The sequence below is a fragment of the Zalophus californianus genome, chromosome 12, assembly GCF_009762305.2.
Source record: "Zalophus californianus isolate mZalCal1 chromosome 12, mZalCal1.pri.v2, whole genome shotgun sequence".
Taxonomy (NCBI): Eukaryota; Metazoa; Chordata; class Mammalia; order Carnivora; family Otariidae; genus Zalophus; species Zalophus californianus.
Window position 1 is genome coordinate 69,675,216 of NC_045606.1, and position 17,905 is coordinate 69,693,120.

The following is a 17,905-nucleotide window of genomic DNA, read 5'->3' on the forward strand; positions in this document are numbered from 1 at the left end:
AGTTTTTACATTAGAGAAAGGATGTGATAGAAAAATAAGCCTTCACCATAACTCTGAGTGAGATCAAAATGAAAATACCATGCTTACTATAAGAAGATATGAGAAATGGCAGAAAGAACGAGAGGATTATTTTTTGTCCTTCCTGAGTTTGAAACAATTTTAAGACCATTTCAATAGTTTATGTAATGTTCACTCGTTCAATTTCATATAACTCTAGTAAATGAAATTTTCCAATACTTTCAAAAATTTATTTGGAATAAAAATCCAGACCCCTTACCAAGATCCCAAAGGGGCTGGTACCTGTTTCTCTCCCCCACTTTGGTCACCATATCCAGCCACATGGCCACATCTCTTGTCTCCAATTCCTTAGACACAAGCTCTTTCCATTCACTTGCTGTTTGCACTTGCACTTGCTATTGACTGTACTTGGAATGCTATTCTCCAAAATCTCATGGCTTTTCTGAAGGGGAAGGGAAGAGTTTTTGGAAAAGCTGATATCTGAGGTAAGCATCTAGAATGGAGCTACAGGCAAATGAATGCTTTGGAAATGCTTTTGGAAGATAAAGACTTTTTAAAGAGTAATTCAAATGACTGAATTGACTTAGGAAGAATTGGTTTCTGTAGAGAATTAGCTTTAGCTATCAGCTACAAGGTAGATACTCAAAACTTAATACTGACTGATTAATTTACTGAGAGCTTTTCTCTCAGTGAGGAGGAAAGATTTAAACCTATTCTGAATTCCACATTATGACCAAAAAGAAGGCATAGGTCACAGTGCCCAGTATAATACCAAACCTTCAGTTAAATTTTGGAAAATTCTTGCTGGGTAAATGGCATTTGTTTTAGCCCACTGGTGTGTCCCAAGTCACCTGTTTTCACCAAAAAAACAATATGAAACCTTCTCTATGTTCATTTCAATTCATTTACTCCTTTGCGGGGAGTGGGGGTGTGGAGAACAGGAAGTAGATTGCAAACAAACTTCTCTAGTCTCTTTTTTTATCACCAAAGATAGCTGAGATACCATTCTCCATGGCTTGATGTCAGTTTCTCAAAGGACTGCCAGCCCAGAAACTCCAGTGCTGTACTTAGAAGCTGCAGATGTTCATACTCTTAAAGAGAAAAGGCTGATCAGTGTTCCATATGTATTAGGGGGCTTTGCCATTTGGTATGCAGTCTGGGTTCTGGTACTATAACCAAGTCACTTCAAAAGAAAGCTAGTACTTTGTGACTCATTTATATCAACAGTACAGACCTTTTTCTGCATCTGACTAATGTATTTTTTAATATTTATTACTTTTCTTTTAAACTTCCATTTTGTTGATGGTCTACTGTTTTATTTTTTACCCTAACTTGTACTGATGGCTGAAAACTTAAGAAAATCAAATTCTAAACTGTTCCAGGATTGATTCTTCTTCAAGGTTTTAACTCCTCTAAGATTCTTAAATGTTCATGCCATCATCGCTTTTCTTAAGGGGATGATCTTTTGTAATCCCATCATTGAAGTAAAAAATAAATGCACTCTGGACCTTTGCTGGTCCCCGGACATATAGGGGAACAGAATGACCAAGGGGTGGTGTGGCAAGTCTCCTTGTCTGCCTTCTTTCCCTGCTGTCATCCCATCAGGTTGTGGCCAGACCTACTCTGTCTTTTTCTTTTTAAAAAAAGATTTTATTTATTTATTTGACAGAGAGCGAGAGCAGGAACACAAGCAGGGGGAGTGGGAGAGGAAGAAGCAGGCTTCCCGCTGAGCAGGGAGCCTGATGTGGGGCGCGATCCCAGGACCCTGTGATCATGACCTAAAGCAAAGGCAGACGCTTAACAACTGAGCCACCCAGGTGTCCCCACTCTGTCTTTTAGAAAGATAAACCTTCATTTCCATAAATTTCAAATATCTTAAATATTTTTTAATATTTAAATCCTTTAACACCAAAATACATGCCTATAACTTGCTTGAATGTTCCAAGAAAAAAATGCACTATAGAACTTGCTTGGCAAACTGCCATTTAGAGTCTCCTGGGCCTATCTTCATATCCAGCTCTTATACCACTGAACACTGTTGTACATTCACAAAGAACTCAGGAATGATACTTTATTTCTCAGCATTCTTGCCCTCTCCCCTAGCAGCAGCAAACCAATGCTTTGTAGCAATGCAGACTTTGGGTCCTTCCCCCAGCAGCTTCTGGCTTTTGCTTTGAATGCTAAAGGAATGGTCCCAGAAAGCAAGTGGGTTTTGTGCCTGCTCACCACTGATGGGCTGTTGTTCATATTTCTTTCCCCTACTCCCGATCTTTCTCCTGAGAACTTGAAGGAAACACGTGGAAAAGAGCTAGACCATTTTATTCCCAGGGACTTAGCCTTTAAAAATTCTGTAAAATTTCAGCTATTTTCTTCTACTTGCCTTTTCCTCCCGTGTTCTCTCAAACGGGAAATAATTTGTGTCTGCCTCTCCTGGGAGTGGTTTATCGCCTTCTGGAATTCAGTTTGTCTGGTGCCTTGTGACGTCAGATTTTTTATTTTCTTTTAAAAAATAACAGCTTTATTGAGATATAATTCACAGAAATACATTTCACCCTTTTAAAATGTACAATTCAGGGGTGCCTGCCTGGCCCAGTCAGTAGAGCATGTGACTCTTGGTCTCTGGGTCATTGAGTTCGAGCCCCATGTTGGGTATGGAGATTACAAATAAACTTTTAAAAAAATTAAATGAGGTGCCTGGGTGCCTCAGTCTGTTAAGCGCTGGACTCTTGATTTGGGCTCAGGTCTTATCACAGCGTTGCAGGATGGGGCCGGCCTCGGGCTTGGTGCTCAGCAGGGAGTCTACTTGAGATTCTCTCCTTCTCCATCTGCCTCTGCCCTGTACCCCCCTTCCCCTGCACTCATGCGTGCACACTCTCTCTCTTTCTAAGATAATAAATAAATCTAAAAAAGAAGTCAAAAATAATGAATTAAAAATAAATAAAATGTACAGTCCCATGGTTGCAAGTATATAGATTTTTGGATTCAAAGTAAGGAATGATTTTCTTTTTCTTTTCTTTTTTGATTTTTCCAGCTTTTTCTCACTGTAAGGATAGTCTCTGACTTTTTTTTTGTAAGATTTTTTTTTTCAAAGGTTTTATTTGTTTATTTGACAGAGAGAGACGCAGCGAGAGAAGGAACACAAGCGGGGCAGTGGGAGAGGGAGAAGCACGCTTCCCGCCAAGCGGGAAGCCTGATGCGGGGCTCAATCCCAGGACCCTGGGATCATGACTCGAGCCAAAGGCAGACGCTTAACAACTGAGTCACCCAGGCACCCCTTTTAAGATCTTTTTTTTAAGTAATCTCCACACCCAACTTAGGACTCAAACTCACAACCCTAAGATCAAGAGTCGCACGCTCTGCCTACTGAGCCAACCAGGCACCCTTCTGTGGCTTTCTTAATCCTAAGCAGGGTAATAGAGCAGAACTCCTCCTCCTCCTTCTCCTTTATTTTAATTAATATCTTAGTGATTAAGTGCCACTTTTGGTTAAAGTAGATGCTTTTCCTTTCACAGAGTTCAAAAAGATTCGTATTTGTCTATTAAAAGCCAATTTAATTGGCTTGAAGAGACAATTGAATCAACTAACTAGTTGTCATAAATAAATTCTAAAACCTATTCTTGTTTGGTACTTAATCTTGATCTTTTAACCAAATTGTTAGTGATACGTATATCAATAAATTGCTGTATTTAGTTACCTTGATATATATTTGGCCAGAATTTTGTCTTTGCAGGAGATGCTAGCAAATTATGTCACTCTTTGCCAGGTGTTATTTGGTTAATTTTCTGACAATCCCCCACCCACCCATCCAGTCAGGGCTAGGCAGCTGGTGACACCTTACTTAAAATGTAATCCATGCTGAAAATTGTGCCATGATTAACAAAATACAACTTTAGAGACCAGTAGTTGGTGTTGGGAGGTTGAAATGCAGATTAAGAATGATTTTTTTAGGGATTTTTTTTTCTGTAGTTTGTGGCTATTCTCTTGAGTCGTTTTGACAAAGAATTAAATGACTTGCCATGCACGATCCAATCCATGTTTAGCACTATGCAATTTCCATGAGAGTATCAACCCACATGTCTCCTCATTACCTTTTAAGGCCTGTGACTCTACATCCAAGTGAGAGCTAGAAAAGCAACATTCTAGGTGCTTTACTGAAAAGACAAAATCTAGATTGTTATTGACCAATATTTATAAAAACTACATTCGGGGAACATTGAGTTCAGTAGTTTTCCTAGATAGTCTTAAACTTTCAACCTCCAATCAGGAGGAAGCAGGCGTCTATATTGTAACCCAGCAACCCTCACCCAACCCCTCTGCACGTCACCGAGTTTGAATGTGCTTATTTTGAGGACCATTATGAGAAACATCCATGTTGTTTGGTCTATTTATTCTAAATATATTGTCCATTATATTGTATACTTGTTGTCAATAACTTCTAGCTCCCCAGAGCTAAGCCAGACTTCACAAAGCACAGTCCCCCACAAGACTGTCTTTATGTTAACACCAACCACAAGTGGGGGATCTCCAGGCCACCTTCACTTCTGACCAGCTGGCTACAAATTCAGGGGTTCCTATTACCCCACAACTCTCAGAACTCAGGAAAGCACTGTACTTAGGATTACAGTTTTGTTATAGAAATAGATACAAATGAGAACCAACAAGAGAGATACATAGGGGGAAATCTGGCAAAGTCCTAAGCACAGTTGCCATCGTTTCCAGGGGCCTGTTGCCCTCCCAGCACATCAGTGTGTGGCAGTACAGAGTACAGCCAACTAGGAAAGCTTACCTGAGTTTTGGTGTCCAGGGTTTTTACCAAAACCTCATTAAGCCTGACTGAGTCATTGACCACAGAGCTGAACTCAACCGCCAGTTCTCCCCCTCTTTCTGAGGTAAGGCTGATAGCATGTGGCTCAAAGCCCTGAGCCGCTAAGCACGCAGTTGGACTTTCTGGCATGGCTGCCTCCATCCTGAGTTACCTCATTAGCATTAGCTGTCAGGTGCTGTCAGAGGGCTCACCCTGAGGAGGAAAAATACTCCAGCTGCTCAAGAAATAACCAGGGGTAAAGAGGTTACTTCTGAGGAATAAGGGACAAAACCAGCACAGATCCCTGTCTGATCGGTTTCCCTTTTCTAAGAAAGCTGATAGCCAAATTTGGGGTCCACCTTTAGGTTTGAGTTGTGTGTGTGTGTTATTTTTATTTTTTATCTTCAATTTATGTGCCCATCCTACCTAAGTTTTTTCTTTCTTTTACTCTCATTTTTATGCCACATTATTTTATAGCAGCCTGAGGCCAAGGAGGTGTAAATGAAATAATCCCAAAGACCTCAGCAATAATCCATGGTTCTGAAAGTAGAAAGCAGGAGGCCTAGGAGATCCTGCTGCCTTCCTTTGGAGGCTCTGGGCCACCGCTCTGACTTTAGTAGGGACATTTTTTGTGTTCTCTGTTGAAGGAGCTCAGCCGGGCTTCTAACCTGAGAATGCCTACCTGGGTTCTACTGTGCTGCCTGTGGGCTAGATCGGGAGAGAACCTTTGGGGTGTGCTGTTTGCTCTCACAGTCACTCATACAGCCATTCAGCCAGAAAGTCTGTTGTGAATCTGAAATGTCAGTATCTAGAGAACGTTTTTGGTATCTATAATTAATAACATTAGCCTTAGTTTTCCTTCATGACGTTACACAAGCTATCTCCATTGGATAAGCATCAGTTTCTGCTTTCCTGTATACAAATACTTAACTAAATTGAGATTTTTCTAAATTGCTTTTTCCTAAATTGCTGATTTTTATAACTTTCAGCCTAACTCAAATTTTCATTTTCTACCTATATATGTCAATCCCTTATGACTGTTGAATGCCATCTGCTCTATCTGCTGTTTCATTAATGTTTCCTCTGCCTTCGGCTTATGAATAAAGATGAAAGACTCTGCACTGACCCCTTTGCTGCCATTCTTGACATTTTAAACCAATTAGACAAAAATACAGCTTGTTATTATGACTCGTTGCCTAATACAGAAGCTGATCTTGTATTCTTACAACTGTGGTTTTTATCCAAGCCTATTTTGTAATGAAAATTTTATCTGACTTCATCAGATAAGTTTGAGAAGTTCAAACATATAACATCTGTGACTTTCTCTTCATCCTACTATTCTATAAATCCATGAATAAAATCTAGTATGTCTACCCAGCATGAATTTTTTTTTTTTTAGAAAAATAAAACCACAAAGCTGGTGGGCTTTGATTTACACATCTTTGTGATGCTTTCTGTGGATTATCTGTTAATATTATACTTTTTTGTTTGAAAGTGAGGTAAAATATGTGCTAGAACTAATCAGATACCAAGCTTTACAAAAGAAAAAGGAAAGAAAGAAAAGGAAAACTATTTTTTCTTGATTGACCTCTGCTTTCTGCTTATTTCATTTACATAAGACTTCTCTTATTTTAATATTATCAAGTCCAGGAAGAGCAGAGAATCCAAATAAAGCTAGTCCTTGTGTTCATTTTTCCCAATTATGAAATTCTTCCTGGACTCGTTTATGAAAATGAGAGAAGTCTTATGCAAATGAAATAGAGAGCAGAGGTGGAGCAACAAATGGTTTAAAAGTAGCTCCCCCTCAAGGAAGGTCTGGAAAGGAGTTTAAAAAGACATTTTGCCATGGACAAAAGGCAGATCTTAGTGGAATGAACTTGGGTAAAAATTAAAGGAGTTGTATGGGGCCTGCAAGATCAGGGATGACAAGGGCACTCCAGAGTCTTTGTCTCTCTTATCGTGGTTGTCGGTTGTGCAGGTAAACTAGCTGAGAGTCCTTGGTACCTGCCATCACCATATGGGAGAGGCTCCAGAACAGAGCAGCCTGGTTTCAGGTCCTTGCCATTAAAGTGATTTTTCTTATTGTCCTGTCCATCCCATGCCACCTAAATATACCAGAGTGTAAATTAGGCTCTCCTAAGAAAAATCAATTTCTATCACTTCTAATGTTTACATTCGGGTTGTACAATTCAAGGTCAGTTGATAAAACTTTAATTTGGCCAAAGAAAACCTTAAATGGCTTAGTATCCCTCTGGTTTAGACTCACAAATCTTTTGTGTTTGTGCTGAGCCAAAAGCAAGGAGATACTAAGTTGAGTAAGATTTTTCTTTAGCAAATTAGGTTATATCATCACAAGCTTGAGAAATATGAGCCAGAATGGTGACTTTTAATGAGCACTGAGTCTTGTGGACTGAAAACAGGAAAAGGCAGAGAAAGTATGGGCTCGGCCTTGGCCTTACTGCACCACTAGTGATAGGGTTTATTTGCTGGGTTTTTGTTTTTGCTGCTAACAAAGTTATTGATATAGAGCTCTGAAATGTGTTTTCTTTTCTTTTCTTTTTTTTTTTTTAGTCAAACCAGGCATGTTTATAAAAGTTCAGTTTCCTTTAACAATACTTCTTTTATTTGACTTCTCCTATCCATTTCAGTTTTGATATAAGGTTCACTTAAACTCAAAAAGCAGTAATTAAAATGGTCTGGTACATCTACCTTAGCTCCTTTATTTCTCTTTTATCTATCCACTTGCTACCAGCATGTAAATTTAAAGAGTTTCTTTTATATTTGCTGTATGCCTGAAGTGTTGAGCAAGGTCTTTTCTTTCTGCATGTCAGAACTCCAACATATTCCAGTGCTATAATACTCTGGGATCTCCATTAAGCTTCACAGCCCCTGGAAATTCCTCCATCAGAACTCATGCATCCTTCTTTGTACATGTACAGCTCAGTATTTGGACAAAGATCAAAAGAATCCCAGTACAGGTTTCTTGAGCTCCCTCTCTTCAGCTCTCTTCTCTCTAGTACCTTGTCCTACAAAGTGCACTCGCTTTAGTATCCTGAACTCCAGTCTTTTTTTTTTTTTCTTTCCTCCAACCAGTGAGATAGCTACACCTCATTTGGTTTTCACTTCCCTATGTTGTAATTTGGAAAATACCACCCAGCAGAAAACTGGCAGTGTATTATTTTATTCTTTCATGGATCACAACCCTGCACTATTATCCAATGTCTGAAAACAGATAAAATAGATGAAGCAAGGTATTTTATAGTAGTTTACAGGGGGAGGGTAAGTGTGATAGCCATTATTCCATCGTGGCTGAAACCAGTTCCTTGAATTGATTTTTATCACGGTAACTTCTTAATTTTTTTTCTTCAAGTGGATTAGTATTTCTAGATGTTTGGTGATACATTTCCAGAAATGCCACAAGGAATTTATTAAGCTTCTAGATTTTAGCTCATTTTTTTATGCTATTCTATAAGTATTCACAGAATCATCAATAAACTTCTTATTTTAATTTTTTTTTAAAGATTTTATTTATTTGACCGAGAGAGAAAGAGCACAAGCAGGGGAAGCAGCAGGCAGAGGGAGAGGGAGAAGCAGGCTCCCCACTGAACAGAAAGCCCGATGCGGGGCTCGATCCCAGGACCCTGGGATCATGACCTGAGCTGAAGGCAGCCGCTTAACCGACTGAGCCACCCAGGCGCCCCAGCAATAAACTTTTTAAAGTTCCTATTTTGAGCTCCATGTTGTAAGAGAAGCTGGAGAGTAGTATGCCATTCTAAGAACAGCATAAAGACTTAATTTTAACTCCAAAGAGTTTTCATATCCCTTCAGAAGACAAGGCAGGCAAACAGTTAACAAAGAGATGATGGTAATAAACAGTGGAAATTGACATTGGCAGGATAACAATATCCAATATTTAATGACCCATGCACAATTTGAACTCTTTACATAAATTATCTGATGTAATCCTATAAACAATTCTGTGAGATAATATTTCCATTTTCGTCTTAAAAATGAGAAAACTGATGATTGAAAAAGTTAAATAAAATATTGAGTACCACTGAGGGCCAGAGTTCAAATCCAAGTCTACTCAGTGTTTCAGAGCCAGAGCTCATAACTCTTATACAGTAGTCTAGAAATGGAAATTTTGATAGAAATGGTCTTAAGTTACAGATTAAGATTTGTTAACAGGCAGAAAGCAAAGAGAAATAAAATGACCTCAAGGAATGATGGTGTGTAGAATCACCAGGGTGTGTAGAACCACATTTGATTGGAGCAAGTGTTACCAAAGCGTATTTAAAATTACTTGAGTTGGGGGCGCCTGGGTGGCTCAGTGAGTTAAGCTTCTGCCTTCAGCTCAGGTCATGATCCCGGGGTCCTGGGATCGAGTTCCTTGTCGGGCTCCCTGCTCCACGGGGAGGCTCCTTCTACCTCTGCCTCCCTCTCTCTCTCTGTCTCTCATGAATAAATAAAATCTTTTTAAAAAATTATTTGAGTTGAAGAATAACAAGATGATAGGGTAGGAGGAAAACAATGTTTAAGAAAGTTTGCCTCAGAGCAAAAAGAAGGATGGATATGATGAAAAAAGGACTGAGATCCTGGAGACCCTCTAGGAGACTTATTTATAGTAATCCCATGACTGATTAAAAACTGGACTCAGGGTGATGGCATTGGGAATGGTGGAGAAAAGTAATATAAAAGATAGTTCAAGTGAAAAATTTGTCAGAACTTGATTGCAGACTAAACTGAGAAGTACCAAAAGGAGCAAATCATAAAGCCCACCACATTTTTGTTTGGAAAAGAGGGAGAGAATGGGAGTTGAGTAATTAAAACAGGAGTAGGGAAGGATGATGAGACCCATTTGAGTTTCCTGCATAGCTATCCAAATGGAGTGTTCTATCAGCATTTGCAGTATAGACTTGGGGCACCTGGATGGTTGTGTCGTTAAGCATCTGCCTTTGGCTCAGGTCATGATCCCAGGGTCCTGGGATCGAGCCCCGCATCGGGCTCCCTGCTCCTCGGGAAGTCTGCTTCTCCCTCTCCTACTCCCCCTACTTGTGTTCCCCCTCTTGCTGTGTCTCTCTCTTTCAAATAAATAAAATATTTTTTTAAAAAACAGTATAGACTTGCAGTTTTGATACAAGGACAGAAATGGAGAAATTTGAAATAGTGTCAGTATTCATATATTCCCTTTGTGCTTCTTCCCAGATTCCTCCATTCATACTATAACATATTTCATTAGCTAACTGTGGATTTATTAAAGATAATATCAGGGGTGCTTGGGTGGCTCAGTCGGTTAAGCGTCTGTCTTCAGCTCAGGTCACGATCCCAGGGTCCTGGGTTTGAGCCCCCTGTCAGGCTCCCTGCTCAGCAGAGAGCCTGCTTCTCTCTCTCCCTCTGCCTTCCATTCTCCCTGCTTGTGCACTTTCTCTCTCCCTCTTTGTCTCTGTCAAATAAATAAATAAAATCTTTAAAAAAAATAATCTCATATCTGTTTCTACTTTACAGAAAGAAATTCTGGAACAACAGCAGCAAGAAAGAAATGATAACAATTTTCATGGTATTTGTATGTTTTGCAATGAGGAATTTTTCGGGAACAGGTTTGCCTTTATGCATGTCTTTGAATATTATTGTTTTTCATCTGAAAACATCAAAACATTCGTAATGGTTATATAAATTAAGTTCTGTGGATTAGCTCAGGACCCTTTCATATATCAGCAATAATTTTTTTAATATGCCTAACATCAAAGATGGACTGTAGTTGCTCTAAGCAGAAGAGGGGAATAATTTTTTCTTTTTTTCTTTTATTTTTTTCCAAGTTTTTATTTAACTTCCAGTTGTTAACTTACAGTGTAATATTAGTTTCAGGTGTAGAACTTAGTGATTCATCACTTACATACAACACTAACCCCAATACCTGGGGCTCATCACTACAAGTGCCCTCTTTAATCCCAGTCACCTATTTAACCCATCCCCCCACCTCCTCTCCAGCAACCATCAATGTGTTCTATGTAGTTCAGAGTTGGTTTCTTGGTTTGCCTCTTTTTTCTTAAATGCCAAAAATAAATTTGTGTTTAATGTCATAGGACTTTTTCACTTGGCTGACAGGCAAGACCATGTACAACACACTACTACAGACACACCTTTCTATATTGTTAACTCTAAACCTTTAGCAGTTTTTGATGTTTCACATTTGAATATTAAAACTAATAAAGATTAGGGATGCCTGGGTGGCTCAGTCGGCTAAGCATCTGCCTTCGGTTCAGGTCATGATCTCAGGGTCCTGGGATCAAGTCCCACATCAGGCTCCCTGCTCAGCTGGGAGCCTGCTTCTGCCTCTGCCTACCTCTCTCTCTCTCTCTCTCTGACAAATAAAAATAAAAATCTTTTATTTATTTTTATATATAAAAAATAAAAATCTTTTAAAAATAAAGTTAACAAAGATAAAAAAAAAAACTGGGGTATTGATAATTCTTTACCACTCCCAACTGGGTCCAAAACCAAGTGGCATACTGTAATTCGGTTCTAAAACTAGTCGCCCAGAGTTAGCATCAGGCTCTGCAGGTTAAAGGGCATCATCCCCAACAAGACTGCTTCCATTTTAGATATCAGCCACAAGTTCAGTTGACCACCTGACTAAAAATTCTAGGATTCTCACCAGTAATTTGTATCCTTCAGTAATTTACAGAATGACTCACAAAACTCCGGAAAGTGGTATGCTTAGGACTGCAGTTTTGTTACAAAGGAACAGCCAAGTGAAGAGATCAGCAACAGCCAAGTGAAGAGATGCATAGGGCAAGTTTTAGGAGGTTCCTGAACTCAGAGCTTCTGTGCCCTTTCCCCCAAAGAATCAGGACATATCACCCACCCAGCACATCAAGGTATTCACCAACCTGGAATCTTCACTCAGCTTTGATTTCCAGAATTTTTAATAAGACTTCATCACATTAGCATGATTGATTCAATCATTGAACTTAATCTCCAGATCCCTCCCCTTTCTGGGGGTCAGGCTGGCTCAAAATCTCTACCTTCCTAATCCTGTGGTTAGTCTTTTCTTTGACTAACCCCCATTCTGAAACTAGCTAAGGGCTAGTCGCCTTGTCAGCATAACAAAGATAATCCTATCATGGAGAAATTCCAAGGATTTTAGAAGCTCTGTGCCAGGAATCAAGGACAAAGACCAGACAGATTTCTCATTATACAGCATTTGATATTTACAAATGAACATGACTTAAATACAAGTCATGAAGTTGTAACCTCTAGTAACTGGGAATAGTTCAGTGGCAACATGAGAGTGGACAGTCAGAGGGGCGCCTGGGTGGCTCAGTCATTGGGCGTCTGCCTTCGCCTCAGGTCATGGTCCCAGGGTCCTGGGATCGAGCCCCGAATCCGGCTCCCCGCGGGAAGCCTGCTTCTCCCTCTCCCACTCCCCCTGCTTGTGTTTCCTCTCCTGCTGTGTCTCTCTCTGTCAAATAAATAAAATCTTTAAAAAAAAAAAAAAAGTGGACAGTCAGAATATCATTTTCTACCCATTTCAAAGAAGGCGGTCTACAGTATTAAAAAACAAAAGAGCCTGGCACAGTAACTGACATTATTACCTGAAAAACATTGAGGAGAGGGTAGCTACAGATACAGTACTAATTTGAATTTAGAAAATGGTTTGGTTGCAGCACTGATATTCAAAACACCGCTAATGAAGATTTGATTCTTCTGTAGGGCAGTTGGCATAGAGAAAAATCTGTGCCAAAAGGGACACTGTGAAATACTCTATGAAACACTAGTTTTATTCAAAGTTATCAGTAATAGTTAAGTGGTTAGCCAAAAGAGCGTTTTAACTATGAGATTAATGAATGGGATTCCTACATAGTTAAAAAAAATCAACATTTTCATAGGGATGGTTGCTTTATTTTATTTTCTAAAGGAAAAAAATAACCCTAAAAAACAGTGATTTGGAGGCCAGCTTAGTGTCCTAAATAAGCTAGATAAATTGTATAACGTGTCACTGTGTATAGTCTATCAGTGGTTTGTGTACTAATGAGTTCCCCAAAACTGTCACCTTCATTTTATGAACTAAAGTTGTGATAAAGAGGGTGCCTGGCTGGCTCAGTCCGAGGATCATGCAACTCTTGATCTCAGGGTCCTGAGTTCAAGCCCCATGTTAGGTGTAGAGATTACTTAAATAGATAAATAAACTTAAAAAAAAAATAAAGTTGTGATAAAGACCCAGTAGAATAATATATTTTACACATAGGCATTTTTGCTATGTAAAACTTAGATAAATGAAAATTTTCCTTTTCAGCATGAACTAATCAACAGACTGGTCATGGTGTATTCAGTTTATGGTAACCCTTACGTATACTTAGATTTGTTAATTGTGGGTTCCAGGTCGGTGTCTGATCATGAGCTGACTAAAATGTCTGTGATCCCAGGACATATATAGAAGGACGTATTTCCCTTTGGCAGTTGTCTCTTCCTCCTCCCCACAGTGAATTGGAAAAGTAAGCAAAGCACAGTTTAATAGTTTAAAGGACAGAAACCCAATTCATCTATAGAGTATATTCCTGTCCACTGGCAGATAATGGAACAAACTTAACTCACTTTAAAGAACTATTGTGATTATATGTGTACTTAAATACTATATAACATACCACTCTTTCAGAGCCCAAATGTGTGTTTTAGTGTTTAACCTTTGCATGTACTTCTGATTAGTGTAATCATTATAAATGTGCTATTCCTGACCTGATTTGTTACTAGATGATTTGGATATAATATAAATTATTCAGATTTCTTCCTAGATCTGTTCTTTTGAACCACATGGCCAGAGAACATGCTTTCAACATTGGATTGCCAGACAACATTGTAAACTGCAATGAATTTCTATGCACATTACAGAAGAAACTGGACAAGTAAGTATTTTTTCATGAAACACAACCTGAAGCTATTTTAATTTTGGACTCTTGGGAATTTTTTTTATTGTCTGTTGTGAATGTTTTAAGATTAATCTAATAGAAGTAATTAATAAAATGGAATTTTCTAATTTCTCATGTTGGAGGAGTTCACATTTTGCATGACAGTCTTCTTTTTGTCTAGATCATATTGCCTTTTACTGTTTTTTTAAAAGAATATCATATATACCAAACAGTGTACATGCCATGTAACATATGCTATATAGGGTTTGAAGAGTATACTCTACATCTGGCCTAAGAAATAGAACAGGGACGCGTAGGTGGCTTAGTCAGTTAAGCATCCAGCTCTGGATTTCGGCTGAGGTCATGATCTCAGGGTCAAGTCTACTTGAGATTCTCTCTCTATCTCTTTAAAATAAATAAATCTTTTTTTTTAATAAAGAAATAGAACATTATTAATTCCCTGGAATTTTCATATGTGCCCTTCCTCATTCATATCTCCCCATTTCTTAATTTTGTAATGGTAATTCATTTTTCAGTATAATTTTGCACATATTTAGTAAATATATTGTCAAAATGTTGTATGTTATTCAGCTTTATGTGAGACATAACATACTCTGTGCCTTCTTTTACCTTTTAGTATTTATTCACATTTATATATCATGACACTCCACTTTTCCTAAGATCATATTCTGGTGACTGTATCTAGTGGGTATCTAGAGCTTAGCTTGTAAAATAAGGAAGGAAATTCTCTAGGTCACTAAAATGGCTTTCAAAAAATCTATCCACATTTTTCTCTAGGAGAGGGCCCAGTATTTTTTCCTCTCAAAACCTAGGTTTTTTTGTTTTTTTTCTTTGTTTTTAAAGATTTTATTTATTTATTTTTAGAGAGAGAAAGAGAGCTTGAGTGGGGGAAGGAACAGAGGGAGAGGGGGAGAGAGAATATCAAGCAGACTCCGCAGTAAGTGCGGAGCCCAACATAGGGCTCGATCCCACAACCCCAAGATCATGACCTGAGCCAAAATCAAGAGTCAGACACCCAACCAACTAAGCCACCCAGGTGCCCCTGTACTTTTTTTTTTTTTTTCAAATGAAATCTCAGCCCACAATATTCAGAACAATAACATTAAGAAAGAAATATTAAAAGTTCTGAGTTCAAATTCTGGTATCAACACTGCATTAATGTCCTTTCACTCTTACTAAATGATCCTTCATTTATAAAATCATAACAGATGTGCTTTCTAGCAAGATTAGCATAATTTTTTTTAAGATTTTTTATTTATTTATTTGACAGAGAGAGAGATAGCAAGAGAGGTAACAAAAGCAGGGGGAGTGGGAGAGGGAGAAGCAGGCTTCCCGCGGAGCAGGGAGCCCAATGCAGAGCTCGATCCCAGGATCCTGGGACCATGACCTGAGCCAAAGGCAGATGCTTAGCAACTGAGCCACCCAGGCGCCCCAAGATTAGCACAATTTTTTAATGCCATAATTATTTGCTATAAAAGAATATAATTATTTCTGTGACACAAGAAATGGTTCAAAGGGTGTTTAGGAGTGATGACAAAAGAATTCGAAATTGAAACAACTGATTTCACTCATTTGAGAGTTTTCATGTAAAAGGGAGCTTAGATATAATCTGGGTGACTCCAAAAAGTGGAACTCTAATGACTGGTAAGGAGAAGTTACAGGCAGTATCCACTGTCAGACTTAGGTTAAGGAAGACATTTTGTTAGCAATCTGTTCATTTTCATTAGAAAATGAATGTCAGTAGAGAAGGCAAGTAACTTGACCAAGTCTCACAGCTAGTATGTACTGGAACTAGGCATTAAACCCTGCAAATCAGCTCACAGAATATGCCAAACCATGGACTAATTTGTTGTACTCAATGGAGGCAGCCATTGCTAGTTATCATTGTAATTATTTGAAGAACATAACTACGTTTTCATTTTTAGAAGAGATAATTTGATTAGAAAACACCACAATAATTTTTGGGTATTAGCTATCTTTGTCACAGTTTGACTACATAGCCCAGTTGGCCAATGTAGCCAACTACAAAATAAACCAAGCATGCATCCCACAAAGCTGAATGAATGAAGTGAGAGAGGTTCTGACAAGGATGTCGTATCCTACTTAAAGATTCTGTAAACTAAAATGAATAACTGTAAGACTTAAAAATAAAGGACTTTTGCAGCAGCTATCCAGGAGACTTGTGTAATCTGTCAGTGTTTGTGTATTTTTTTTAGCTTGCAGTGCTTGTATTGTGAGAAGACCTTCAGGGACAAAAATACACTGAAAGACCATATGAGGAAAAAACAGCATCGGAGGATTAATCCTAAGAACAGAGAATATGACCGATTTTATGTCATCAATTATTTGGTAAGGCTTTCTCTTCATAATTTAAAATTTGATTGCATTTCCACAAACAAAAATCTTTCTAAGGGCTGTCTAATATTTAAACAAGCAATTAGTATAAAGGTCAAAATGTAATCGAGGGACACTTCCAAGCAGTGATTAGCTTCATAATGGTTAGCTTACCAAGCATAACTTGATTTGGTTTGTCTATGATTTGCCAGATGTTTACACAGTAAAAATGTCATGTCTCTAGAATTCGCAGTGATCTGGACCAAAAAAAAAAAAAAAAGTAATAATAAACATAAAGCATTTGAGTATCTACATACTCTTGCTCATTTGTTATATTATCTATTACCTTGAGTCCAGAGACTTATATATTCTATTCAAAAACCATCTTTTGACATCTAGATGTACTAAGTGTCGTATGCTAGATAACTTTTTAAAAACAATCTCTTCATAGGGCGCCTGCGTGGCTCAGTGGGTTGGGCGTTCAACTCTTGATTTCCGCTTGGGTCATGATCTCAGGGTTGTGAGATTGAGCCCCTAAGTCGGGCTCATGCACTGGGCATGGAGCCTCATTAAGATTCTCTCTCTCCCTCTGTCTTCCTAAACACCCCCCTCAAAAAAAAAAAAAAAATCTCTCTCTCTTCCCTCTCTCCCCATTAAAAAAATCCTTTTCCCACAAAAAAAATTTACCATCCTCCTTGGCCAGCTTATCTTTGATGGAAATTTTAGAGAAACCAATCATTTCGCTACGCAAGAGGACTTTGGTTTGTATGACTAATAAAATATAATAATGGTGTTATCATGTCAAGGATTTTAAATACATTGAAAGTTTTCCTTGCCTAGAAACCTCAATACCATTTCCTGAGCTTTTTGGTTAAGAGAAGGTATTCAGTTGGAGGCAAGTGTCACTAGGGGGGCATTTAGAAATGGAAGAGGGGATTTTGACTGACACAATGACTGGGAGTTCTACTGGCCCTGCCCTACTCTGCTGAATTTAGGGGTGTATATAACAAAGGAAATAATCCACTCGTGTAAAGAAAAGGGTTATGTAACTCTCCACTTGAATTAGGAGAAAGGGAGTTGTTTCGGACACTTTTCTTAAGCAAATGGAAATTATTTTTTCCTCTCAATGGGAATGAATTAGAATCCAAACTCATGGCCACAGAGGGCATAATTGATTATCATCAACCATTTTATCAATTGGACAGAAATAAACATATCCTGAAATAATGTTGGAAATCTCTTGGTGGGGTGGAATTTTTGCCTGTCCTAACTAATCCTTGTAGAGTTAAAATAAAATTCCCCTTGAGAAGCAAGTTTGACATGTGTTTGAAGATTGACTCTGAGAAGTTGCCATGATCTGCTACAAATGTTTTACAACTAGCTAAAGGCAAAGGCACCCTTTGAGTCCTCATTCTTCTCTTGAAATCACTGTCATTAATTCCTAGAACAAATGCTGCTTCAGGGCTCAGCCCAATCCAATGGGGAGTGGACTTCAGTGTTAGCTCTAAGAAATATCAGCTACTGCAGAAAGCTGTGGAAGCAATTTAATAGCACTTCCTTCTGGGGATCTTTTAAAATAATATTCAAGAGCTTGGGACTAGCAGAACATTATATATATAGCTGGAGGTATTTACCTTTTAGAGGAGACTTCAAAGGGACTGTTCACTCAGATTCTGCTGGCGCTTTTAGAAAAGTATGATGCTTTATTGTCTGGGCATCAAGTAGTATGTCTTTCAAAACTGAAATTATCTACAAGGACCAGCTGTCTCTAGATGGGCATGCTAGATTATACTGCCCACTGAGTGCCCAGATATGATGTGGC

At 38.5% G+C, this 17,905-nt stretch overlaps 1 protein-coding gene across 5 annotated transcripts in view; it reads left to right on the top strand.

Moving 5' to 3' along the window:
• Positions 1-17,905, top strand: part of ZNF277 (zinc finger protein 277) — a 104,890-nt gene that overhangs the window by 74,299 nt on the left and 12,686 nt on the right. For 4 of the 5 annotated variants that reach the window (XM_027574425.2, XM_027574423.2, XM_027574426.2 and 1 more), the window contains 3 exons: positions 10,328-10,419; positions 13,603-13,725; positions 15,966-16,098. In XM_027574425.2, the coding sequence (XP_027430226.1) occupies positions 10,328-10,419; positions 13,603-13,725; positions 15,966-16,098 (348 nt within the window). The remainder of the gene's footprint in view (positions 1-10,327; positions 10,420-13,602; positions 13,726-15,965; positions 16,099-17,905) is intronic. The other variant, XM_027574424.2, reaches the window with a different exon arrangement.